The sequence below is a fragment of the Delphinus delphis genome, chromosome 10 (assembly GCF_949987515.2).
Source record: "Delphinus delphis chromosome 10, mDelDel1.2, whole genome shotgun sequence".
NCBI classification, from domain to species: Eukaryota; Metazoa; Chordata; class Mammalia; order Artiodactyla; family Delphinidae; genus Delphinus; species Delphinus delphis.
Window position 1 is genome coordinate 59,598,557 of NC_082692.2, and position 26,587 is coordinate 59,625,143.

A 26,587-nucleotide genomic window follows, 5' to 3' on the forward strand; every position below is an offset into this window, starting at 1 on the left:
AGTAAAAGTATTTTACCCAAACTGGCTTTTTTAACTTCTTACCTAAAGGATGATTACAGGTCAGTATCAAACCAGGCCAGCTGATTGCTGTCACCTGGAGGCAGCCCATCCATGAGGTCCTGGGCATGCCCCAGATCTGGCAGCCCATCAACTGGATAGTCAGCACCAGGGTGGTGGCCGCCCATCTCATGCTCCATCATGGGGTCCATACCCAAGGCATCCTGGCCGTATCCACCAGAGTGAAAAGAACGATAGCTGGGATCTAGGAGAGTCAGGGGTAGCAACGAAATGGGTAAGGGAGAGAGAGAGAGAGAGAAGACACAGAAGTGAACACTAAGGTTAGGGACATCCAAGGGCAGCAAGCTTGTCAGAAAGCGCTGCTTTCTAACCTCTTCAGCGTCTGGCTTTCTTCAGCTAAGTGCCAGTGCCAGGCCACCCACGAGGCCACACAAAGCCTGTTTCCACCAGAGGCAGACCAGCAGGTTCTAGTCCTGAGCCTCTGGCATTTACCCAGGCAGGGACAGGTTCCTGAGGGGGGAGCAGCAGCAAGCAATCTACTGTGTGTGACACCTAGGCATCAAGGAGTCATGGCAGGAGGTGAAGGCAATAACAAGGAGGTCTGGCAACTAATCTATTTGTTAGAAAGTCCAGGCGACACCCACAAAAGAAAACGTGCCAGTTTCCAATGAAACCTTTATATGTTTTGTATTAAGGGTTAACATTTACATGTACCTGTGAAAGGTAAGAAGCTTATATAAGCTTTAGTGGTTAACTAGGAAAAACCAGGTAAGATTATAAATTTAAGATGAATAGTTACAGCTGTTAGTGGTCTACCCCTAATTATGCTCCACTCGCCACTACCCAGGTTTGAATTGTATTTTTAGAGTTTTCTGCAAAGCTAACTATGTAAATACCCGTCCCAGAGCTGAGCTTGGGGACAGAAGTTTCCATACTCTCACTTCCTGGGTGGGTTGTAGACACAGGTATTATGGGTTCTCTGAACAAAAAAAACTGAATAAAAAGCCAGGCGACTTGTAACATCCTGCACTGCACTGCGGAGGCCTAGCAGTAGTGACACATATTTATTGGTGTGATCCTACTGCTTGCTCAGTGTGTGGCTCAGAATTCCCTGTGCTCCAATAAAGATACTGTTGCTGACTCTAGAATTTAAGAACTGCCTTTAATTGCTACCACTACTTTCCTGCCAACACTGGTTTCCCAGATGAGCAAACCAGCTCTTTTGATAAAGCTTTGGACCTTTAGCTTGATTTGGAGATAATCAAGAAATGTGAGACACATACCATCCTGGCGATATCCAAGGGGTTCTCCCTGGGCACCGATATCAAGTCCAAGATCAGCAGTCTAGATAAACAGGTATAAAGCAAAGAAGCAAAATGAAAATTCTCAACTCAAAGCATACTGTCCACTATTTTGAAAACATACTTATTTTCAGATTATGAAAAGAATAAAGAACTCAAACATTATAGAAATACTTAGAAAATGCAGAATTATTTTGAAATACAGATGTATACAATACAGAAATACTTCAAACTCTACCCTTCAAAGATACCTAGAGATACCTAGAGAAACATGTTTTCCCATTGCACACAGTATTAAAAATACTAATTTATTCTTTCCACAAGTATACATTATTAAGTACTTACTACGTGCCAGGCACTGTTCCTGGTGCTAGAAATATAACAGGAAACAAAACAGGCAAAGTGTCTACCCCCAAAAGGAGCTGCTGACAGGATATGTTATATGAAAAGACTTTTAGAGCCTGCGCAGCTAGAAGAACAAAGTTGCCATTAACTGTGAGAGGAGAGGTCTGGAGAAAGGGAGTGGGTGAGGAAGTTCAGAGCTCAAGATGGAACATATTAAGATTGCCTATTAAACAGCCAACTAACATACTACTCACTGTTGGGCAGTTTGCTTTATTTTTTTTCCACCTAACAATATACAGGATCTTTCTCCTTTCATTCAACAAATATAATTCACTTTATGACTATGTACCATAATTGAAAAAACTTTCAGGGTGGTTCTACTGTTTCAATGAACAACTGTACTGAGGACAAATACTGAACAGATTAATAGAAATTCAAGTAGAAAAGTAGGTGAAAAATTGAGCATTTTTTAAGAAGTACTGATAAACCGACCTCCAACTAACAGTGGTTAATAGACTGCCTCTTTCCTAACAACCTTTTGAAAAATGTTCTTTAATCTGCTAACTTTTTCATCTGTCTCCCTTGGAAATTCTAACTTGTTTGTTCTGAATAGGCTGTTTTTAAAGCTGTAGTTTTTCCTCACAGCAGTTGCTAAAAGAGTGTAAAGAATGAATATTCAAGCCAAGGACACAGTCAGTGCAAATGAACGTGTACTGAGTGGTTTGAGAGGAAACCACAAACCGCCTTATACCTGCTCTAGCAAACAGCCAAATAAACGTGCTCACGCTGCCTACCTCATTCCAAGCCATTGGCTCCGTTCTGAAGAGAGAACTGGTCAGCTCAACCGAAAGCCGTTTCTTATAATCCTGTGGCTTGTCCTCAGACATTCGGAACAAAACAGCAGCTGCGTATGTTGCTGGGAGAAGGATGGAATAAAGGTCCTTGAGGAGAAGCTGGGGGTCACTGTACACAAGCTAAAGGCTCTGGTTCCTTTCCTACTTACCCACGCCTTCATTCCTAGAATGAAGTAATTCTGTCAGAGGAGCTGTGGCTCCCTCAGCTTCAATAGCTTCTGCAGCCTCCTTGTCCTGAGCCAGTTCACAGAGGACCCCTGCAGCTACTCTTTGGATATTTTCAATGGGAGAATAAAGCAGCTAAGGAGAAAACATACACCCAAAACCTAATTAAGCCTAAAGTTAAAACATGACAAGCACCCACTGCACTGTAAACATTCCCAATTCAGAGTGTAAGCGGTATTTGTACTGCTTGTATTAAATCATAAACTCTAAATTTATGTTCTTGAGTGATGCTCAGGAGCAATGGTTTTCTAGAGCATTTTTAGCTATGAACCTTTTCTTCAGAGTTTTATTCAAGCTAAAACTTGGAAGACCCAGAGGTGGCTGGAGGCCTGTGCTCTAGCAGCCCAGACCAGCTTTCGTCCCTTCAAAACTGAGCAACCCTAAAGGTGGAGTAGAAAGTCTCCTTCCTTTCTTGAGGTTCTAGTCCCAGTGTTTCTCCTTCTACTGCCCAAGAAAAACGAAGGGAATTTTTCATAAATGTATTCAACTAAAAGGACATGACACACTGAGATTCTATTTTTTATACTTTGAACAGGAAGCATGGGCAGTACTGCCATTTTAGAAATGGTGATAGTAGATGAAAAATTAAATGCTGGTGCCCCTATTTTGGTCTCTAATTTCCTGATATTTTGCTTATCTTTAAAATCCTGAAATTCTACTGACACACAGAATCTAGAACACCTCACTTAAAAGCAACATACCTGCACAAACAATGGAATGGTATTTAGGCCTCTGATAACAATTCGGTTGTGAACATCCCGAGCTAGGATGTGAAGGGCTCCAGTACAACCTTCAACTATTTCTTCCATGCGGACCCCCTCCTACCAAAAGAAATATGGTTAATAAATAGGGCATTGTCCTCTCTGAAGTTTATATACTTGAAAGGCTTTCTGTTCTGAGTGCAATTACTAGATTATTCACATTATAAACCCAAAGTTCCCCCGAATTTGCAATTAATTAGTTCAGGAATGAAGGTGGACTCCATTCAGTTGAATGTCACTTTCTGAAAGTGGCCTCTTGTCAGCACTAATTCCAAGCAGCACCCCTCCCCCATCACGGTACTGTGCACAGCAAAGCACAGCTTCAATATACCTCTGAATCCCAAAGATAACTTTCTTACAGTCAGGGCACCAATCACTCTGGGTAAAGGGATATATAAAGAAAAGATACACAAAGATGGGAAAGTAACGTGCAGACTATGTCAGTGTTTTCCTTCAGATGCTCCCTCTATCTTTGTACATCTATGTGTATTTGGTGAAAACTTAGCAAAGTTTTATCACCAACTGCTAAAATTCTACTGAGCTGCCAGTAGAAAGTCCACTCACCCCCTCCAAGACTATTCAACTGATAGCCTATACGGGAGAAGGAAGTTAGCTTTTGCAAAATATAACTACAATCTCCTTTCCCTCTATCTGAGTTTTTTAAAAGGTCATAATTCTGCTACTTGCGGCAGCTTTTATATTCAACTTCATTTTTATAAGGATACAAAAGCTCCTTTCTTCCTAGAGAGATTTTAAAAGGTACCCTTTGCATTCTATTAAGCCACCTCATGGAGACAGGCCAACACCAAAAGTAATGAATAGAGAAAGGCAAAGCCTCCTAATGAGTGCATCCATATCACAACTAGCAATCAGAGTCTCAAGATCTGTTCTTGTAAAGTCTTGTTCTCTAAAGTAACCTGATTAAATACGAGAGAATCTTTGAAGGTCTGAGTCTTAAAACACATTCTGAGGAATCAGAAGTGTCTTTAGATACTTGTAATGAAGCTAGTTTTAAGACTGCCAACTTGACATCAAAGTTTCAGGCTAAGATTATAGGTAAAGATCCCAGAAATGCTACTACTTAGTCTTGTAATTTGTTGGCATTCGTTAAGTCGAGGGAAATAGTTTTAAACCACTCTTGGAAGAGCTAGTAAAAGGTACGTTAAACATTTATCGGTAGAACTGCAGTGGGGGATAAGAGACTCTGAAATCAGACAGACTTGGATTCAAATTATGGCTCTGCTACTTCCTAAGGATGTGAACCTTTTGTATGGATTAAATGAGACCCCAAAGCAGTAAATCACACTCCACACCCCCATTGTACGATTGAGGAGGCAACGATGTTAAGGACATGTCAAAGGACATACCACTAGGGGCCACATTACTCCTTCTTATCTTCTATGCAGCCACAGAGACACGTCAGTTTTTTTAGTCAATAGCAAGCAGCCCTTCAGGCAGGCAGGAGGATGGAGGGAGCCAATGACCTCAGTAGTTCAGAATCTTATGGATTTTTGCATTCCTTTTAAATAGCCAGATGTCACTATTAAGATTCACCTACCACAAACTGCTGCTGTGTTCCACCCATAGATGTACGGCGCTGGGTATCCTGATGTGCACGAACCAGCAACTGAACTAGTCGTGGAATGGCACCCTGCTCACGCAAAGGTGCGTGATTTGCGGGACAAAGGGCAAGATTTCGAATCAATCCAACGGTAGCCTGCAGAAAAGAAGGAAGAGTAAAGAACTGGCAAACAACTCAACAAAACCATTTTCTTACCCTAAAATTCCTAACACACTACATCTATCACAATCACTTGAAAGTAAAACTGACTACAGAAACACTTCAAACCCTCACCTCCATCCCAGACATATTTCCTATTTACTAAAGCATACAACTCCTACTTACCAATGCCCGGTGCCTAGACAGCCATCTAGTAATAGTCAGAGGCAGTTCATTTTCAATTCTGCAACCTTCTACTTTCACTGACAATTTACCTTGATCAGAGGCCAATGGGATGGTGGATGTAGGAGTTTAACCACAACTGGCAGTCCATAGTGAAGGCGAACAGCATTCTGGGCCATCTCAGCTTCCTGGTGTCGGCTGGTCAGATGACGAAGAGCACAGATGGCAGGCTCAGTGATATCCTCCCTGTCACCAGCACGAAGGACAGTACGCACAAGAGCCTCTATACCACCCACTTGGCACACCATCATCTTGTTCTTGTAATTATTGCAAGTGAGATTAGAAAGAATTCCAGCTGCGCAGGTGACCACATTTATATCATCTGAGCCCAGAAGCTGAACAAGGGTCCCAAGAAGACCTTCCATCCCTTCCTATGGAGATGAAAACAGACGCTCAGGACATATTCAGCTTGACTCTTTTCATTAAGGCACCAGTTTACTCAGAATTTACCTGTTTAGTTGCAGCATCTGAAAGATTCCTCAGAGTCCAAAGACAATTCTGAACAAGACGTTGACTTGGATCTGTCAGGTGAAGTCCTAAAGCTTGCATTCCACCTAAAAAGATTTAAAAATATCTAAGGCGATGGCTATTAGCTCACAAGTCGTATCAGTACAAAGTGTCTTCTCTAGTCTTAGAAGGTGTCCCTCTTTATTGCCGAAGCTTATCCCCTCCATCGAAGTCATTTCCTTTCATTTTCTACAATGCTGCTCAGTTTCCCTTTCTCTTCCAGTTCATCTCACCTAGTGACAATTTCTGTCAAATATCTATTGTTCCTCCCCTGTGTGGAAAAAGCCTTCATTCTCTCCACAGTCCCCCTGTAGGTAATATTCCTATTACTTATTTCCTTCATCCAATTATTTCAAAAATATTTAATACCAGGCCCTGTTTTGAGTTGGAGCTATACCAGTGAGCAGAACAGTCTAAAATTCCTACCTTCACAGAGCTCATGGTCTACTTGGAGGCAGACAATAAACAAATACACAACTAGTAAACTAAAACTATAGTGTGTCAAATGGTGTTAAGTGCTACAAAAAACATAACACAAGACAAAGGAGGGGGCTACATTTTTAAGTAGGGTAATTAGGTCACCTAAGTGTGAGGGTGACATCTGAGCAAAGACCTGAAGGAGTTATGTAAACTCATGGGGTGAGAACAATCCAAAAAGAAGGCACCAGAATGCTTAATGTCTCGGACTGTATAAAAGACACTGACTCAAAAGATGTGCTTCCAAGTTTCACAACCTTCCATCATTTTAGGACCCTAATGAAGGACGTTTACACTGGCAGAGGAGTCTAAATGGAAGCTCAACTCCCCACACACTGGCTTAACTTTACCATCTCTCTGCTACCGACATCACTTCTAAATGCAGTGGGATGTACTTTCCCTTGTCTCCTTGTTTATCTTTTCAGGTCTGCTTTATTTCCTCAATTAGGTTAGGTCTACCTGCTATAATTCTCACAGCACCCTGTACTTTTCCCTTCACAGCATTTATCACAACTATAATTTAGCCTACCACCCCTACAGTAAGACAATATCATCCCTATCTCGTTCATTCCTCACAGTAGCTCCAGCTGCTAACAGAGAGCACAAGGCTGATGCTACTTCCCTGGTGGTCCAGTGGCTAAGACTCCATGCTCCCTATGCAGGGGGCCCAGGTTCGATCCCTGGTCAGGGAACTAGATCCCACATGCCACAACTAAGAGTTCACATGCCGCAACTAAAGACCCCGCATGCCCCAACTAAAAGATCCCTGACACCACAACGAAGATCCCACGTGCCGCAACTAAGACCTGGCGCAGCCAAATAAATAAATAATTTTTTTAAAAAAATTAAAATTATATTTAGAAAAAAAAGACTTGATTCCCCTCAGATCTCATTCCCTCCCTCCACTGTTAAGAGAGTGGATCTTAGTTCCAGATGCCTCTCAGAATAGCCTGCGAGACTTAAACACACACGTTCTGATTCAGCATGCCCAGGGTAAAAGTCCGGTGCAGATGGCTTAGAGGCACCCCCGCCTCTTCCCTGTAGCCCTTACTCATATACACTAAGAGGGCAACTCCCAAATCTCTATCCCAGCCCAGCCTTCCCTTGCATTCCAGTTGCATACATTGCCAGCTACCTACTGATCTTTAGTCACTTTGAATATGTCAACTCAAATAACATTCATCCTTTGCTATGTATTTTTAATATCTAATGACTTTATTCCTAGAAGCCTGTAACACATCCCAGTGGCCTGGTCTGCTTGCCTTTGGTCATTCGAACTGTCATACGATGCTAGTATTAATATTCCCAACACCTCACTGTGATGCTGTGCCACTGCTCAACAGCCATCAATAGCTTCTCATTATAAGATAAAGACCAGGGACTTCCCTGGTGGTGCAGTGGTTAAGAATCTGCCTGCCAATGCAGGGGACACGGGTTGAAGCCCTGGTCCAGGAAGATCCCACATGCCATAGAGCAACTAAGCCTGTGCGCCACAACTACTGAGCCTGTGCTCTAGAGCCCGTGAGCTACAACTACTGAGCCCTTGCACCACAACTGCTGAAGCCCACGCGCCCAAAGCCCGTGCTCCGCAACAAGAGAAGCCACCGCAATGAGAAGCCCACACACCGCAAGGACGAGTAGCCCCTGCTCGCCGCAACTAGAGAAAGCCCACACATAGCAACGAAGACCCAACGCGGCCAAAAATAATTAATTTTTTAAAAAAAAGAAAGATAAAGACCAAATGCTTTAGCATAACCTTCAGGAGCCCTTTAGGATTTGGATCCCACCTAGTATTTCAAATTGACCTAAGCATTCTACACCTGTGTTTCCAAAGCTGGAATAAAGCATGAATAAACATCTTCCAGGGACCTAGAAACTCCTGCACAATATAGCCCTGCCTGGCTCTAGCTCATTACCCTCATCCTGAGCTATTCATCCCATTTACTCACTAGGTTCTAGTTACACAGACTTTTCTCTTTGGCACCTAGAACTCAACAATTTCTTTCCTACCTTCAGGACCATCTGGAAGGCACTTAATCCTTCTCATATAGCTTACACCTTCTCATTCTGCAATTTCACTTAACATCTCCCCCTCTCAAGGAAGCCCCTTCCCTCCCCATTAATTCTGTATCACTATTTGCTTGCTGTTCATTTCTCTTGTAACATTCATTCCAATGTGATCACTCCATCTTTTTGCATATTTTTGTCACCTTCACCACCTATAAGAAGAAATACAGGGACCATACCTATTTTGTTATCCATTGTATACCATGTGCTTATTACAGTGCTTGAAACACAGGGGCTGAATATTTTCAGAATAAACAAATGAGCATCAGAATAACCTAGGGAACTTCTAAAAATCAAGATTCCTAGGCCTCCAGTCCCATACATTTCCAGCTGCCTACTGACTCTCTTGTCACCTCAACACTCCAGGGATTCTGATTAAATAAGTCTAAAAATCTGTATTTGTTGCACACATTCCAGGTATTTCTGGAATAGCTGTTATCAAGCCAAGTATTAGCCATCTTTTTTTTTTTTTTTTTTTTTTGCGGTACGCGGGCCTCTCACCGTTGTGACCTCTCCCGTTGCGGAGCACAGGCTCCAGACGTGCAGGCTCAGCAGCTGTGGCTCACGGGACCAGCCGCTCCGCAGCATGTGGGATCTTCCCGGACCGGGGCACAAACCCGTGTCCCCTGCATCGGCAGGCGGACTCTCAAGCACTGCACCACCAGGGAAGCCCCCAGCCATCATTTTTGATGGGTAATATGAACACTGCCTAAACTAGGCTTGCATAGCACCAAAGAAGGTGTCTAGCTGAACATACACTTTGTCTGAATGCAACTTTGGCTTCAAACTGAATAGGACCATCTACTTTCAGCCTGTTAACGTCAGTTCTATCACCCTTTTCCTAAGAAAGGTAATCTAATTAGAACTACACGTGCTGCAAACATGAGAACCCAGAATTGACAAGTATACTTACCAGCTTCTACAATAGCCGGCTTATTACTAGAGCAGACAGAGAGCACCTTCAGTACTCTGCTTGTGGTCCACAGTAGTTTCTCATAGGTGTAGGTCCTCATTATATTCACTAAAGCTTGAGGTCCACCACTAGCCAAAATTATCAGCTAGAAAGATGCATATATATTGTTAGTCATGGAATCTTGATCAAATGCCTGAGAAAAGCTACTATTACCAACCTATTTTATTATACAAGAATTTCAGCCAGCTTAATGACTTAAATATATTCCTGGTCGTCATTAGCTAGACCCCCATACTGGGGCCCTATTTAACCCCTCCTTGTACAACATTTCACTCAAATTCATGCACCCCAGTCCTCCCAAAAATATATAAACTCTGGCCCAGTTTTCTTCTTCCCACACGATCATAGTAAAAGGAAAAACAAAAACAACCAAACACCATGTTGGTATGAAACAGTAATGCCCAGATACACAAGTTACATCAAAGCCAATGTTGACTGAAAATGTGAACCAGAATGGGCACTTAAAAACTCTTAATGATCTGGCTCTTTGCTATTCCTAATCATAACCACCTCAAAAAGAGACAGCATAAAATAGTCATTCTTGCCCTTTACTCCCCCGCACACCCCCACCTCCTGACTCTACCCCGATCTGAAAACACATCTCATCACTTCAGGCCTCTGCTAAAAACTGTTTCCCATTATTCTTTTAACATGTTCCACTAAGCCCTGCAGGATCTGCCCTATCTCAACAGTCTCACCTCACACACTTCCTCTTCCTTACTCTTTGCATTTCTTGAATATCCAAACCTTGCCCTGCTCCTCCCTCAGCAGAACTGTCAAAGATGCCATTTCCTCTCCCTAACCGTCATTCACCTTTAATCAATCCCATCTTATCCTCAAGAGCTAAACTCAACTATCACTTTCTCCAAGAAATCTGCTTGAACCCTCAAAAGAGGGTCTGGTTCATTTACATGCTCTCATAGCCCCTTTACTTCCTCCTAACACACGAATTAAATAGTAATTAGGGTATTATTTCAGTGTCTCTCTTCCACCCAAGAATAAAAGCTTTAAGAGAAGCTTGCATGCTATATCCCTATCACCTAGCATTAGTGCATTACATACTGACAACTCAAATATTTAAAGAAATAGAGATGTCCAACTTTTCTAGGATACATACAAAGGGTGAGGCATACAATGAATTTGCCAAAATCCATAGAAGGACATGACATTGGGGGTCTCCCATGCTCCATGACAACCACATTCAGTACAATTCTTTTACCTTGCTTTCTTGATTGCCATAAGCTAAAATCTGAAGGCAGTCTGTTGTAATAGCCAAGAATTTAACATTTGTTTTGTTGAGCAAGGCAACCATTTTCTGCAGCCCGCCAGCTAAACGCACTGCCATTTTAGCTCCTTCCTGATGCAATAAAAGGTTGTGGAGAGTTGTAATGGCATAAAACAATACAGAATCCACTGGTGAACTGGGAAGAAGAAAAAAGTCTCATCAGAAATGTTGTGATTGCACTCTTCTCCTTCTGAGCTTGGAGCATTCTGACCACGTTTTCTTACCCAAGCATCTTCACCAGGGCAGGAATGCCCCCAGACTTAAAGATGGCCAGCAAGCCCTCACGATGATGGGAAAGATTGTGTAAGGTCCCAGCAGTACAGCGAGCCGTTTCCACATCATTTGTATTCTGCATGGTGCGTACAATAGCAGACACCATCTGAGGAGAACGCATGATGGCGTGTCTGGAAGCTTCCTTTTTAGAAAGCTGATGGACCATAACTGCAGCCTTATTAACCACCACCTATAATGTACAGGAATTAAGAGACGTCATTTTCCAGTTTTCAAATACTGATACTGGGTAGATATTATAAGACTACTTCCTTGGGAGTTTCCTTCAAAGCAGATTAAAAAGCTAGCCATGTCACTACTTACCTGGTCTTCATCATTTAGCAGTTTTGTCAATTCAGGGATTGCACGTGTGGCAAGTTCTGCATCATCTTGATAGTTAATCAAATTTACAACTGCATGTTTCAGCATCTGTGATGGTTCAGCCAGACGCTGGACATTAGTGGGATGAGCGGCATCAAACTGTGTAGATGGGATCTGCATGCCCTCATCTAATGTCTCAGGGAACATAGCAGCTCGTACCCTCTGAGCTCGAGTCATTGCATACTGTCCATCGATATCTGGAAAAGGTAAATTCAACACTCACTATCCACAGCTCAGCATTCACCAAGTATTTGCTATCCTAAACAGTCAAGGTGATATTGTAATCACTCCCTTCTCTTTACCACACCATTTTATTTAAGCTATTACACACTAACTTTTATTAGAATAACTATTTAATTCTCAAAACTGCATTCTGACTTTCAGTAAGGCAATAATACTCTTACCAGCTACTTGTTCTTGAGTGAAGGACTGAGAAAATCCCTGCTCCCACTCATACAGGACTTGGGTGGTATCCACATCCTCTTCCTCAGGATTGCCTTTACCACTCAGAGAAGGAGCTGTGGTAGTGGCACCAGAATGGATTCCAGAGTCCAGGTAAGATTGTTGCTGCCAGTGACTAACAGCTGCTTTTCTGTCTGGCTCCATGGCCATGTCCAGCTCCATCAAGTCAGCTATAAAAATCAAACAGCACTAGTATTACTACCAGGGAAATGTTACCTTAATTAGAAAATAAAAATCTACGATATGACTCACTGAAATCTTTTTAGAAATAAAGTCAAGTCTGAAAGACAGCAAAGGATAAGAGAATGATGGCCAGGATCAGCTCAGTGATGAAAACTCTGTACTCTTAGGAGACCACCTAACAGTTACTCACTGAATCAGTGAAGAATGGTACTGCAGCCAGGCTCCAGAAGCAGTCATCCAGCCTAGATTCCTGCTGGTGGCTTGTTTGCTATTTCACCAAGCCATTAGGAGGAGTGAGCAGAAAATGGAGCAAAAGGTAGCCTGACAAGTAAGCAGGGAGAGAGGAAAGCAGGGGAATCTGAGCCAGACTGGGTTAATGGCAATGAAGCAGAGCCCCAATTCAGTAACTAAAGACTATGATACAAACCTTGGGTAGCCATTGTCCACGCAAGACTTTCAAAACCGTAGTATGGTGTACTTCAGAGACCCTAAAAGAATTAATCAAAGTCATTAGGATTTAAAATCGTTTGACTTTAATACTCGTAAGTCACTAGGATGGCCTGTCAAACATCATGGACTACATCCACAAAAAGCCCCAAGTCGTCTTTTACCATGTGATATAGTGAAACACGGACCTCATGGTCTCCTCCAAACACTTCAACCACAGCTCTATCATTGCCAAACTTCTAAGTGAAAACTTCTCTTTAACAAGCACCTCTTTTCAGGAGAAATATAAATTACAGATAAACAGGATGTCAAAAAAGCAAAATTACTGAAGATGACAAAGAAAGCATAAGCACTCTACTAATGAAAGCCAGGGAGGGGAAAAAAGCTATTCAAAATCAACTCCTCCTTGAGTTCCCAAAGTCCTCTCCTCTCCCTTTTTAATTTCTTTCACTGAAAAATTCATAGGGCTTCTTTGGACAATAGAGGTCCAGTGGGATTTTAAAAACACCAAATTTAAAAAAAAAACACCAAATTTTCATTTAACGGGTCAATTGTTACTGTTTTCTTTTCTGATATAATACAATGCCATCTAAAATAACTTCATAAGGTATTTTATGTGTGGTGACTGGATCAGAACAGTAGATTTCAGATTTTGTACTAAGAAGTAAAATTACTTCTCAAATTAAAGTTTGCAACACAAATTAAAAGCACCATTTTAATCAAACTTTTCTAAGTTCAATTTTATAGCAATGATTTATTATAAATACAAGTGAATGCTTTTATCAGTGTAAAAATCATTCACATATATATTTAAAAATCTTAGCATCTAATTTATGTCTGCATTTTGGCATTTTTGTGTAATATTCAGGAAAACACTGAATTACACAGGGAGCTATTTGCAAATGAGACCAGTTTAAGGGCTCATGGTCTCTAGATATTCCTAATAACAAAACTTCCTTTATTACATAGTTTGCCCCAAACAAGTTCCTCTTGCACTACAAATTAAAAATTAGATGTAAATTACCAATGTGGACTAAGATATTTAAGTGTGAACTGTGTTTTCTATCAGTGTCCAAAAAAGTTTAAATGTGTTTAATACAATGCAGTTGGAAACTGTACTCTGAAGTCCTATTTCCTCTATGTAAAGGAAGCATGTGTTGATTATTCCTGGATTTGCTCTTCCAAAACTAGATTTTTATAACCATGAAGATCACTTGACACCTAAAGCTGACAAGAGTTGTGGACACAATTGTTTTATCGTCCACAGTAGGAACAACTGACGATTTACTTACAAGGCAAAGTGAAGGACAGAAAATAACAAAGGTGATTCCTGTCAACAAGAAACTTATATTTTAAAATCATGTACTAAGTAGGATTATGTGTTTACTGTTTCGATTCAATAGGATGGGAAGGGGTGTGTAGAAACCTGCACTTTTAATGAACATTCTAAGGATGCAGAAAGTGATCTGCAGACCATATGCTGAGAAATACTATGATGGAAGAAACCCAGGTTCTCTGTCCACTGATGGCTGTATTTTACTTCGCATCTTCTGCCTATCTTTGAGAATGGCTATTTAACCATTTCTCCACCCCTCTGAAAAATGGGTTCCCCACTCCAGCTCCCAATATATTTCCAGGGAAGGGGACTTAAAACATGTTCTACACTGAGCTTCTCCTCTGGCCAATGCCACAGGACTCAAAACCCAACTAGTCACATCTACAGGTGCAGCTGTTTAACAAGTGCTTTGATGTACCTGGCATCAAGAAAAAAAAAATACAGTGTTTTTTTCCTTGTTGAGACAAAGACAAAACATATTAGCCATATTACTGGGTAAAATCTACTTATGTGGGCTGACCTAGTAACTTGACCAAGATTATAATGATTTTATGCAAAAAGCAAGTTCATGTTCCAAACTTACAATATCTACTTGCATGTTGGGGACATCTTAGTACTATTATTTTTTTTATAGCACTTTCAAACTTATGCAACATACATAAAAATTATTCTTGCTCTTCACGGCAACCCTCTGAAGTGAGGGAGGCCAAGTGTCAATCAGCAAGTAAAGAAGTAAAAAGTAGGAATGAAAATGGGGATCTACATAAGCAGCAGTATATACCAACTCACCCCTACACTGATCTGCAGACAAATCCAAATTTACCTAAAATTTGAGAAATATTTACTGAAGAAATTGAATTTCCTATCCAGAGAACTACGGCAGAATCTTGCCCCAAAGGAAAGCTTTCCTTATTCTTCCTCTTGGCAGAGCTTTCAGCCCAAGGGCTGGCTCTCCTCTACTACCCCCTGCCATACATTAAGGGCCTAGAGCTCCTAATTAACTAAGGCTTATCAAAGACTTAAGGAAAACCAGACTCCAGAGAAACAAAACTTTAAAATCGGGGTAAGGTGGGGAGGGAAACAGAATGTTTCACTTTATTGCCCTCATAAAAATTGGAGAGAATAAATAAAAAGTTCAATAGATAACTGAAATTGAGAAAAACTCCTAGAGGATAAAGGAGAAAGACACACAGAATACAAGAGAAGAAACAAGAGGATCAACTCAGGGGATCAAAGCTCCAACTTCAAAAAGAATTATAAGAAACAAAAATGAGGAAAAGCCCACTATGTACCAATCAAGATAAAGGGAGTATAATGATTAAAAAAAAAAAATGAAGTACTAAATGTTCCCAGATGCAAGTGACCACAACTATAGACTACATTTAGAATGCTGTGTGTCCTGACAGCTTTATCACCACCAAGTGGTGCTCTGACAAAGAAACAGGGTGCTGGGGGATCACCAACTTATCCAGTCTAATGAGGTAATGGATACATGCACACTTCCTTTTATTTTTCTCTTTTTGCTTAACATATACTCTTTTCCAATTATATATTTTGTAAAGAACACCTCAAAATTCATCTATTTCTGACTTAAACTCTATAAGGTTTAGAAAAATATATATCCATTACATATAATTTCAATCTAAGGAGAAAGTTCATCCTACACCGTACCTTATTCAAAGTATTACTATGAGTAATTTTTCCTTCAGCTTTTCTAACAAGACTACTTAAGCATGCTAGGTTTTTCTTTTTTCTTATGAAATTTTTCTAATATGCAGAAAAGTGGACACAACTTTATAATGCACACATCACCTATACTTAACAATTATTAATATTGTGCCATACTGATGCCTTCCTACAGAATGATTTTAAAGTAAATTACATACATAAATTACATACATTAGTGCATTATGTGGCTATAAAAAGGAACGATATTTTCTTACATACCACAACATTATTATAAAAGATTAGCCTTAGAGCTAACTTCAAAATGATTGTTGGGGGGCTCTACTTCACCTTTTGTATTTTAAGTGGCCTTCGGTCAAAATCTACATGAGAAATCTTGACACAATATAGATATCACCCATCAACACAAAATTATCTTAATTACCTTGGATTTCAAAGTTTGAGTACTACTAACTAGAAGTAACTTTGCTATAAAACAGATTATAAAACCAGTTTATAATAGATTACTGGCTGTTCATGCTAACAATTAACTTTTCCAAGAATCTAGTAAGAAAGTGCACGAAAAACTTGATATACTCTCAGGAATCAGAAAAAAAGTTCTTACTAAAGTCTATTTTGTAAATCTAAAAGCACATACATATGCATTTTTATTAACTGTCACTACTAATACCTTGCCATTTAAAAACTTATAGTCTCCTCAAATCTTCCTGTCTCAGCACTTTTTATTCAACATTAACACTTTTAAGTCACAACTTACTCCAGTTTCCTTTCTGCTTTTACTCCTCAGCTGTGTGTGTGTGTGTGTGTGTGTGTGTGTGTGAGAGAGAGAGAGAGAGAGAGAGAGAGAGAGAGAGAGAGAGAGAGAGAGAGAGAGAAGAAAGAGAGAAAGAGAAAGAGAGAGAGAGAGAGAGAGAGAGTCAGTCCATGTCCTGGGAGGGGTCTTCCCCAAACTGGGCAATAAAAAAAAACATTTAATGACACTTGCGCTCCTCTGAAACACCTAGATTGATACTCCTGGTATTATCTTTAAATATGTAGGTACAAAAATGGCCATTAGAAATCTGAACTGTCTGCGGCTAGGGAAAATTAGGATGTTCCTGATCATTTTCCTTCTTTCATTTTAGTGTCTCTTCTACCTCATCCATAAAATAATATATGCTTAGTATAAAATGGTATTTTCCTTTGGCATTCCCATAATAATGACATTGTTGTATTTGGTATTCTGTTAAATTTACTGTTAGGAGGGGCTTCCCTGGTGGCGCAGTAGTTGAGAGTCCGCCTGCCGAGGCAGGGGACACGGGTTCGTGCCCTGGTCCGGGAGTATCCCACATGCCGCGGAGCAGCTGGGCCCGTGAGCCATGGCCGCTGAGCCTGTGCGTCCGGAGCCTGTACTCCGCAACGGGAGAGGCCACAACAGTGAGAGGCCCGCGTACCGGGGGAAAAAAAAAAAAAAAAAAAATTACTGTTAGGTGTTTTTTTTAAATATAAAAATATAAAAGCCAATTCCTTGTGTTGCAGACCCTTACCAAATATTATCTGTACTGTATCATAGGTCTATATTATAATTTAACCACACCTCCCATTCTTGAATATTTAGTTTGTCTTTCCTATTTAGTCTGCTATTCAAACAACACTGAAAAAACATCTTTGCATATAAATAGTTCTCTTAATTTCTTCCACCTCCCTTCCACCTAAGGACTGCTTCAATTACTGGGTTAAAGAATAAGAACGTTTAAGTTTTAAGGCTTTTGATACATAGCTCCAAAATACTGATGGAGCATAAATTGATACAGTTTTCAAAGAAGGCATTGTACTAGTGACCACCTTACCAAGGGCCTATCAAGTGTCAACTGTTATCTTGGACAATTTTTTTTTTTTCTTTTTTGGCTGCGCTGGGTCTTCGTTGCTGTGTGTGGGCTTTTCTCTAGTTGTGAGGAACGAGGGCTACTAGTCGTTGCAGCGTGCAGGCTTCTCATTGCGGTGGCTTCTCTTGCTGCAGAGCATGGGCTCTGGTGTGCAGGCTTCAGTAGCTGTGGCACACAGGCTCAGTAATTGTGGCTTGAGGGCTCTAGAGAGCAGGCTCAGTAGTTGTGGCGCATGGGCTTAGCTGCTCCACAGGATGTGGTATCTTCATGGACCAGGGCTTGAACCCGTGTCCCCTGCATTGGCAGGCGTACTCCCAACCACTGTGCCACCAGGGAAGCCCTCGGACAACTTTTAATAGCTATGTCCACCCATCTAATGTATATACCACCACCCCACCCTACAAGTTTTTCCAAATTCTGAGAAGACTGAATGCTTAATTTTTTCCCCTACTTGTAGCCGTTTGTCTTGCCAGATTTTTATGTCGTCCTTTTAACATTTTTATGCAGTACATGTATATGTCATGCATAAGAAGTCACTTGAATAATCGCTGATATAGTATATTTAAACCAACTACGTGTGTCTGAGAATATGATTTTACTATTTAAAATAATTCAATTATGGCAATATACTTTACATGTATGATGCATCATTAGTCTCTCACTGATGAGTAACTGCACACAGCATCTCTGGTCAATAAACACAATCCTAAAATAGTTCTGATCTGTCAGGAAAAAAAAAATGTTTTAAGACAAATTTTCACTTTTTCCACTCTAAGAACAAATTACTACAAAAAGTAGAAACTGTTTTTCTCCAGCTTATACTAATATAAGCTACCAAAAAGACAGATCTTTTTCAATTTAATTTCTTTCTTTTAATTTTCCTTTTTTTTTAACTAAAGTTGACTTAAAATATTGTGTTAATTTCAGGTGTACAGCTTCAGATTCTTTTCCATTATAAGTTATTACAAGATATTGTAACCTCCCTGTGCTATACAGTAAACCCTTGTTGTTTTTATCTGTTTTATATACAGTGGTATGTATCTGTTAATACCATACTCCTAACTGATCCCTCCCCCTCCCCTTTCCTCTTTGGTAACCCTTTTCCCCTTTGGTAACTATCTCCGTGAGTCTGTTTCTATTTTGTAAATAAGTTGATTTGTATCATTTTTTTAGATTCCACATATAAGTTATATCATATGATATCTGTCTTTCTCTAACTTACTTCACTTAGTATGATAAACTCTAGGTCCATCCATGGTGTGGCAAATGACATTATTTCATTCTTTTTTATGGTTGAGTAATATTCCATTGCATGTGTATATATATATATATATATATACACACACACACACACATATACACACGCACACACTATGTATGTGTGTGTGTGTTCGTGTGTGTATATATATATATATATATATACACACACGAACACACACACACACACCCCACATCTTCTTTACTCATTCATCTGCTGATGGACTGATGGACACTTAGGCTGCTTCCATGTCTTGGCTATTGTGAATAGTGCTGCTATGAACACTGGTGTGCATGTAAGATTAATATTTTAAAATACAGCTATTTCAAAATACATACAGAATAGCCTTTATCGACACAGGCACATTTTTATAATTTCCAAATATAATTTTATGCAAGTTGAAAAAAAACCCAACACTTCATATTGTTTATGTAGTAAAAGTACAAAGAATACACACCAGCTTCTTAATACTCAGGGGCAAAAGGCATAGTATGCAAAAGGATATTAAAGATGGCTTCAACTCTTTAGCTGTGTGTGTGTGTGTGTGTGTGTGTGTGTGTGTGTGTTTAATCAAACAAACAGCAAGGGCTTCCCTGGTGGTGCAGTGGTTGAGAGTCCGCGTGCCGATGCAGGGGACACAGGTTCGTGCCCCGGTCCGGGAAGATCCCACATGCCGCGGGGCAGCTGGGCCCATGAGCCATGGCCACTGAGCCTGTGCATCCGGAGCCTGTGCTCCGCAACGGGAGAGGCCACAACAGTGAGAGGCCCGCGTACCGCAAAAAAAAAAAAAAAAAAAAAACAGCAAAATTACATCTGTTAATCTGGGTGGTGAGTACATGAGTGTTTATTACATTAATCTCTACACTCTGCATAGCAAAAATAGCTAAATAAAAATAAGAAAACAGCCATACATCAATATTTCAGATAAAATAATTTAAACTCCAAATATGATTTTAAAACACTTTTGTATGTTAATCTTTTGAAGTTCATTAAAATGGAGTTACCAAAAACAACATGAATATTTTATAGAAACTTTTGTTAAATCAGCCAAACCTTACACACTCAAGTCTCGAATATGAGAATAAAATAAGCATGTCCATCTCCTTGAAAAGGTAGCAGTCACAAAAGCTAAACAGCCTACATACAAGTCTATTTTAAAAGGCTAGGGGTTGTAGTTATGTGGGAGGATCTGTTTCCATTACATCTTGAAACTGAAAATTCTGTTTCTCAAAGTTCACAAAATGATGACTGGCTAAATACTTTTAAACTGAGGACACTCTTTTTAACATTCTAGAGACACTTTTATACCCATTTTAAGTGGATTTTACAGTCTGATAAAGCTGCACAGAAAACACAGTTCAACCAAGTTTTTAATGAAAGTTATTAAATTATATAAAAACTAGTTTCCTATATACATTTAGGACAGTCAGAAAAACATAATCACAAAGAGTTCACTCATAATTGCAACAATAAAAACAACAAAAAAAGGTACATACAAAATTAAAGGAGAGCTGTCTTATCCTTGACTAGAATTTTTTTGTACTATATAAAGATGCCAGTTTTCTCTTAGTTTATAAATTCAATGTATTCCCAAGAAAATGCTCAGTTAGATTTCTTTAGGAGTGAAAATGATTCTTTTTTTTTTTTTTTTTTTTTTTTTTTTTTTTGGCGTTACGCAGGCCTCACTGCTGTGGCCTCTTCCATTGCAGGGCACAGGCTCCGGACGCATAGGCTCAGCGGCCATGGCTCATGGGCCCAGCCGCTCCACGGCATGTGGGATGTGGGATCTTCCCGGACCGGGGCACAAACCCACGCCCCCTGCATCGGCAGGCGGACTCCCAACCACTGCGCCACCAGGAAAGCCCCTGAAAATGATTCTTAAATTCATTTGGAACGGAAGTGTGAAGATAATAGAAAAAAGACTAAAATAACGATAAGGGACCAATTCTATCAGATACTAAAATTCATTATAAAACAACAGCCAAAGCAATTAACAATTACATTATAGGGGGTAGGAATGGTTAAGAGACTATAGTAATCAGTAAGCACCCAGACTTAATGTAGCAATTTAATAAATGTAAACGGTGATATTTCAACTGGTGGGAGACAGCTGGATTCCTTGATTAATAGTATTAGGAGAAAGGGACTTTTCCTTATAAAATACCATTTTTTCATTCTTACTGTATTAAAATTAAACCTACATATGCCAAATATTTACAGGTTAAAAAAAAATACCAATGGGATAAAATATGGTCTATACAAGGGTGGTATATACGGAAATAAAACCATGGTAAGAAGCCCAACATAAGCATGACTTGGAACTCTGAAATCAAAAAGATAGGATAATTTGTGTGTGTGCATAAAACCTTAAAATCCCAAGCAAAAAACCACCATGTATAAAGTAATTTTTTAAATGACATATTGGACACCAGAAGCGAAATATGATTAAAGGCTAATATCCATAGTACACAAAGAACTGAGGAGAAAACAATAAGTACAGCAGAGAAAGGGCAGGAACCATCACTGAAGGAAAAATAGAAAGTAAGCAATAAACATATGCAAAAGGTTTAAACTCATTTATTTCTGCTTATCAGACTGGTAAGACTGAAAAGATAATACCGACTGCTGAGATGGATATAGTTAAACTAGTAGAAACTTTTTGGATGGTAAGTTGGCACTATCCATTAAATATAAGTGTAAACACTTTCACATAAAAATTCCAATTTTATAATAGAAATGTACTCTGCAGAATATTCACAGACAGAAGCATGCCAAGGGGCTGCACAGTGACGCATTCAGAGAAAAAGCTGGAAATTACCCAAATGCTCATCAACAAGGGAGTGAATAAAAAATAATGTGTCCATTGAATGGAATGTATATTCATCTCTTCAACAAATATTTAAGTATCTTTTACGTTACTAGCATTGCAGGAACAGTGAATAAGAGAGAGTCAAGGTCATACGTCTAGGAAAGCCTGCATTCTACTATTAGAGAGTTAAGCAATAAAAACAAGAAAATTTGAAGAGTGAGAACTGCCGTGAAGAAAATAAACAAGGTAAGAATAGAGTGACTTAGTTGGGGAGGAGGGCTACACTATGTAAGAGTGAGTGATGAGGATGGAAGCGACAGGAGCACAGAAGGAGGAGCTAGCCAAGTGAAGATGGGGCAGAACACTCCATGCAGAAAACCAATGCAAAGGAAGGAAAGACCTGTAGGGAAACAGTACTGAAAGGTCACCAGTATAACTAGAAATCAGGGAACCATGAAAAGAGGTAGGGAGCAGATGGATAAGGGTACATACTGGGAAGCCACTGGAATAACTAACACCTGTGATTTAGGATTTTTAAAGTTCACTCTAGTGTCTATATGGAAAAAAAAGACCACGAGGGTCAAAAGCAAAGCAGGGACAAGAGTTAGGAGACTACTGTAAATCATCCACGTTGAGAGGGTTAGAGAATTACTATGAAGCCGTTAAAAGTTAAAAAGAATACATAGAAAAAATTCAACATATATCTAATATGCAAGGCATTGCATACTTTTTAATAGACATTTTTGCATGCATTTGCAAAGAAAATGTATAGAAATAATACATCGGTATTAGAAATGATATTTGCCCAAGAAAATATCTATCATTTAGCCCACTCTATGTTAGCCAGTGATATACAGCATTAAGTAAATGTTTCTAAACATAAAAGCTAAGTGGCCTATAAAATGGACTTTCTGCAAAAGAAATGTGGAAACTACTCAGCCAACCATTAGCACCTCAAGGCACAAAGAAATTGCTTAAAAAAGAGACATTCTTAGGAAAAATAACCAATGTTTTCCAAAAGCAAAGAAATCAAACTTACTGTAGGTTTTTAAAATATTTAGGCAAATGTCATTTTATTATATCAATAAATTTCTATTTTTAGTAATTTAATCTAACAGATTTTTCATTCAGTTCTTATTCTACTAAAGCGGCGATATTCTAAAAATCAACTGCATCACAAAGTAATGGAATCTTCCCAAGCAACCTCATAAAGTAGATAACATTCCCCCAAATCATCAGATGAAAAAAATGACTAGCAGCAGTTAATATGAGTAGAGCTATTAAACTGCTCTGTTAAAACTCATATCCAGGTCTGTTTAGCTCAGTCACATGCCCTTTCAATCAAATCATTTATCCCATCCCCACCCCAAAGTTACACACTATTAGTATTTAACAATCACTGTTGCAGTTAAGTGCAAGAGAAGGATTAGCAACTTTTAGATAAAAGTATCATAAGTAATACTAAAGAACTACATTCTTTAAACAGTAACCACAGCAAAAAAAAAAATTTAAAAATATTTCTAAGATTTGAATCAGTACATACTCCATATTTTGACTCTGTGCCTAGCAAAAATGCTGACAAGAAAATGCAGGATTTTCAAACATGAGTACATTATGCCAAAGAAATGGAAGATTTTACTTCAAGGAAGTTTCTAGATGTTACTCTCTAAATTCAGGCTACAGGCAGAATTAATGGAAGGGAATCAAAGACTTCCAGAAGCAATTTAAATGCATTGCTTTTTATCCCATAACAATAACCTTCCTCATCTCCACTTGTTATAAGAGTTCCCCTTCCCCACCATACCAGCACACTGATCTTTAAAAAAAAAAAAAGAAAAAGCAAGCTCAATATGTGAACTCTGAGAAGTCTTGGGGCTGTACCTTTAGCTCCTCACTGCTTCCAAAGTGCTTAGCACACATTAAGCTCTTAAATACTTGATGGACTGAATGTGCTAAAAACAAGAAAAATGTTCTAAAAGTAGGCAGAACAACTAAAATGTAATATAGAGGCTTAGAAAGCCAACAATTATATATACCTGAGACTTCTTAAATGCCTTTACGAACACGAAAGATTCATTTGTGAACAACGTATATCATCTAGAACAGAAGTCAGCAAACGTTTCCTGTTAAAGGCCAGACAGTAAATATTACAGGGTTTTGCAGGCCTTAAGCTCTCTGTAGCAACTATTCAACTCTGCTATTGTAGTGAGAGAGCAACCACAGACAATATGCACACTAATGAGCATGGCTAGGTTCCAATAAAACTTTATTCATGGGGCTTCCCTGGTGGCACAGTGATTGAGAGTCCGCCTGCCGATGCAGGGGGCGCGGGTTCGTGCCCCGGTCCGGGAAGATCCCACATGCCGCCGAGCGGCTGGGACCGTAAGCCATGGCCACTGAGCCTGCGCGTCCAGAGCCTGTGCTCCGCAATGGGAGAGGCCACAACAGCCAGAGGCCCACGTACCGCAAAAAACAAACAAACAAAAAAAAACTTTATTCATGGAAAGTGCAAATTTGAATTTTGTAAATTTCACGTGTCATGAGATATTATCTGTCTTTTGATTTTTATCAGCCATTAAAAAGTATAAAAATCATTCTTAGTTCTCAGGCCATACAAAAACAGGTGGTAGGCAGCAGTTGGCCAACCCTTCATCTATTTATTACTTTCACTACGTACAAACGAAAGGCAAGTGAGTTTACATTTTAATTAAGTACATTAAACCTAAATGTGAAGACCAACAACAGAAAGGGTTTTTAAGTGGGCTACTAGGTTACTAAGAGAAGTCACTCACCTTTTTCCCAGGAGTATCTTCAAAAGCAGGCTGTGTGAAAAAAATGAAACTGGACCAAATGACATATGAAAGCCACATCAAGTCCATTTGTTTGGGAAAAACATATCAGGCCATTAAGATCAGGTATATGCCAAACCAGAACATGGCTTCAATATGCCTTTTTCTTCCCCCCATAAAAAAAAGTTAGCCACTGTTGTTGTTATTAATTAATGATCATTATTAATATCACTTAGACCTGCACGTTTGGCCAATGGAGACAGTGTCTACAGAGGATGTTATGATGACACAGAAATTATGAGTTACCTAGAATTATTTTTTAACTCTCTAGAAACAATTTCTAGTGTTACTGTCATAGAGAGAATGATTTTTCATCTACTTTTCCCCCAATAGTGTATATATATATATTTTTTCTGATTATAAGTTAATAAATACCTTTATACAGAGGAATATGAAGAATATTACTGTCTTAATAATTCCAACTTTCTCTCTATGCATTTTAGTCTAATTTTTCAACAGTTACACACCTGGTACTTTCAGAAAGTGCTCAATGAACACTTTTGAAGATATATACACGGCTGACCGTTGAACAACACGACAGGGGTTTAGGGGCACTAGCCCCCACATGGTAGAAAATCTGCATACTGCTATCTCTGCCTCAGATACAAAGGAACTGATAAATGACTCGCCCAAGGATGGGACAGAATCAAAACTCAAACCCTCGTTTTTTTCTTCCACATACTGCGATCTCTAATCCAACAGAAACTTTTCCTCACACTTAAAGATTTGTAAAATCAAAATACAGGCACTATATTTATTGGTGGAAAAAAGTGTTTAAGTTGATGTATGCAGTTCAAACCTGTGTTCTTCAAGAGTCAACTGTACGGGGCTTCCCTGGTGGCACAGTGGTTGAGAGTCCACCTGCCGATGCAGGGGACACGGGTTTGTGCCCCGGTCCGGGAAGATCCCACATGCCGCGGAGCGGCTGGCCCCGTGAGCCATGGCCGCTGAGCCTGCGTGTCCAGAGCCTGTGCTCCGCAACGGGAGAGGCCACAGCAGTGAGAGGCCCGCGTACCGCAAAAAAAAAAAAAAAGAAAAAAGTCTACTGTACTACATATCTTCATACCAAATGTGTTTTCTAAAGCATTTTAACTAAACAATGTATCACAGAGATATCAACGGATGTAGATATAATACCAAATTCTGTAAAACTGTACAGATTATCAAAGAATTTAAATTTCTTATAGCAAACTGACTCTGATACAAATACTGTTACTTCTGCTATTTATATATCATTTGATATATTTTTGCTACTTCTCTTTCACCTTTTGAATCTTTGTTTTAATTGTTTTAAATGTGCCTCATACATTGAATATCATGTTGGGTGTTATCTTTTTTAACCCAGTTGGAGAGTCTTTTTTTTAAACATGTTTGTTCATTTATAGCTGTTATAAATTATATGCTGGTCTTGTTCCTCTTGTCTTACTTTTGTCTGTAAATCCTAACATCTGGGTTATTTCAGCATTTTTTTTCTCTTGACTTTGGGCGACTTTTTCTTATCACATGTCTAGTAATTATTGATTGTATATTGCATACATTATAGATTGTGTATTAGATATATTGTGGAGACTCTGGTTTCTGGAGTCTTCTAAAGACTGTTGAGTTTTCTTCTTTAAGGCAGTTAAATCACCTTAATTTTACGGAGCTTGGTTTTACACTTTCTTAGGAGGAATCTATTTCAGATTTTACCCTTAGATTTAGGGTAAATTACCTTAATCCTGGGAAACGTCTTTACTCCTAAGGTGTGACCCTTCTCTGGTTTCAAATGAAAAGCATGAGGTGTTTACCAAGACCCCCTAACTTGGCAGGACCAAGCTCCAAACTCTTCTTCACTGTGAGGGTGGAAGCTGAAATCTCTGCTCATGTTTCTCAGTGTTTCATGTATTGCTTTAAAATGAGTTCCTTGCAGCTGCCACCCCCCACCCCTCGACACACACAGACACACACACAGACACACACACACACACACACACACACACACACTTCTGGGGTAGGCCGAGGATCTGAAGGGAGTTATGTACAGATTCTGAAGCTCCCCTCTGGGACTCCCTCCACTGTGAATCTACCTACCCCCCAACTCAACTTCCAGCCATCCTGGCAACCCTGAGCTCCATCGTCTGATACTTCATGAGTTCTAGTCGTACTGCACCAGAAACACTGGTGATTGTTCTCATTAGAGAAGCCTTAGAAATATAGATGTCACCCAGTGAGTGTATTTCCCTTCTTTCATGGGTCACATCTCCTCAAACTTCTTTTGCAGCTCTC

General features: G+C 39.6%; 1 protein-coding gene and 1 non-coding gene across 4 annotated transcripts in view; one reads left to right on the forward strand and one right to left on the reverse strand.

Moving 5' to 3' along the window:
• CTNNB1 (catenin beta 1) overlaps nucleotides 1-26,587 on the reverse strand; it is a 41,977-nt gene that overhangs the window by 1,036 nt on the left and 14,354 nt on the right. For 2 of the 3 annotated variants that reach the window (XM_060022294.1, XM_060022292.1), the window contains exons 2-15: nucleotides 12,500-12,560; nucleotides 11,832-12,059; nucleotides 11,371-11,624; nucleotides 11,001-11,239; nucleotides 10,711-10,912; nucleotides 9,432-9,576; nucleotides 5,918-6,021; nucleotides 5,500-5,838; nucleotides 5,063-5,221; nucleotides 3,445-3,564; nucleotides 2,668-2,818; nucleotides 2,459-2,580; nucleotides 1,302-1,362; nucleotides 43-262 (exon numbers count right to left, since the gene is read on the reverse strand). In XM_060022294.1, the coding sequence (XP_059878277.1) occupies nucleotides 54-262; nucleotides 1,302-1,362; nucleotides 2,459-2,580; nucleotides 2,668-2,818; nucleotides 3,445-3,564; nucleotides 5,063-5,221; nucleotides 5,500-5,838; nucleotides 5,918-6,021; nucleotides 9,432-9,576; nucleotides 10,711-10,912; nucleotides 11,001-11,239; nucleotides 11,371-11,624; nucleotides 11,832-12,059; nucleotides 12,500-12,512 (2,346 nt within the window). In that variant the 5' untranslated portion in view covers nucleotides 12,513-12,560 and the 3' untranslated portion in view covers nucleotides 43-53. Of the gene's footprint in view, nucleotides 1-42; nucleotides 263-1,301; nucleotides 1,363-2,458; nucleotides 2,581-2,667; nucleotides 2,819-3,444; nucleotides 3,565-5,062; nucleotides 5,222-5,499; nucleotides 5,839-5,917; nucleotides 6,022-9,431; nucleotides 9,577-10,710; nucleotides 10,913-11,000; nucleotides 11,240-11,370; nucleotides 11,625-11,831; nucleotides 12,060-12,499; nucleotides 12,561-18,041; nucleotides 18,289-26,587 lie in introns of those variants that run through there. The other variant, XM_060022293.1, reaches the window with a different exon arrangement.
• TRNAR-CCU (transfer RNA arginine (anticodon CCU)) lies at nucleotides 7,071-7,143 on the forward strand. The gene has a single exon. It is a non-coding gene; the product is annotated as a tRNA-Arg (tRNA).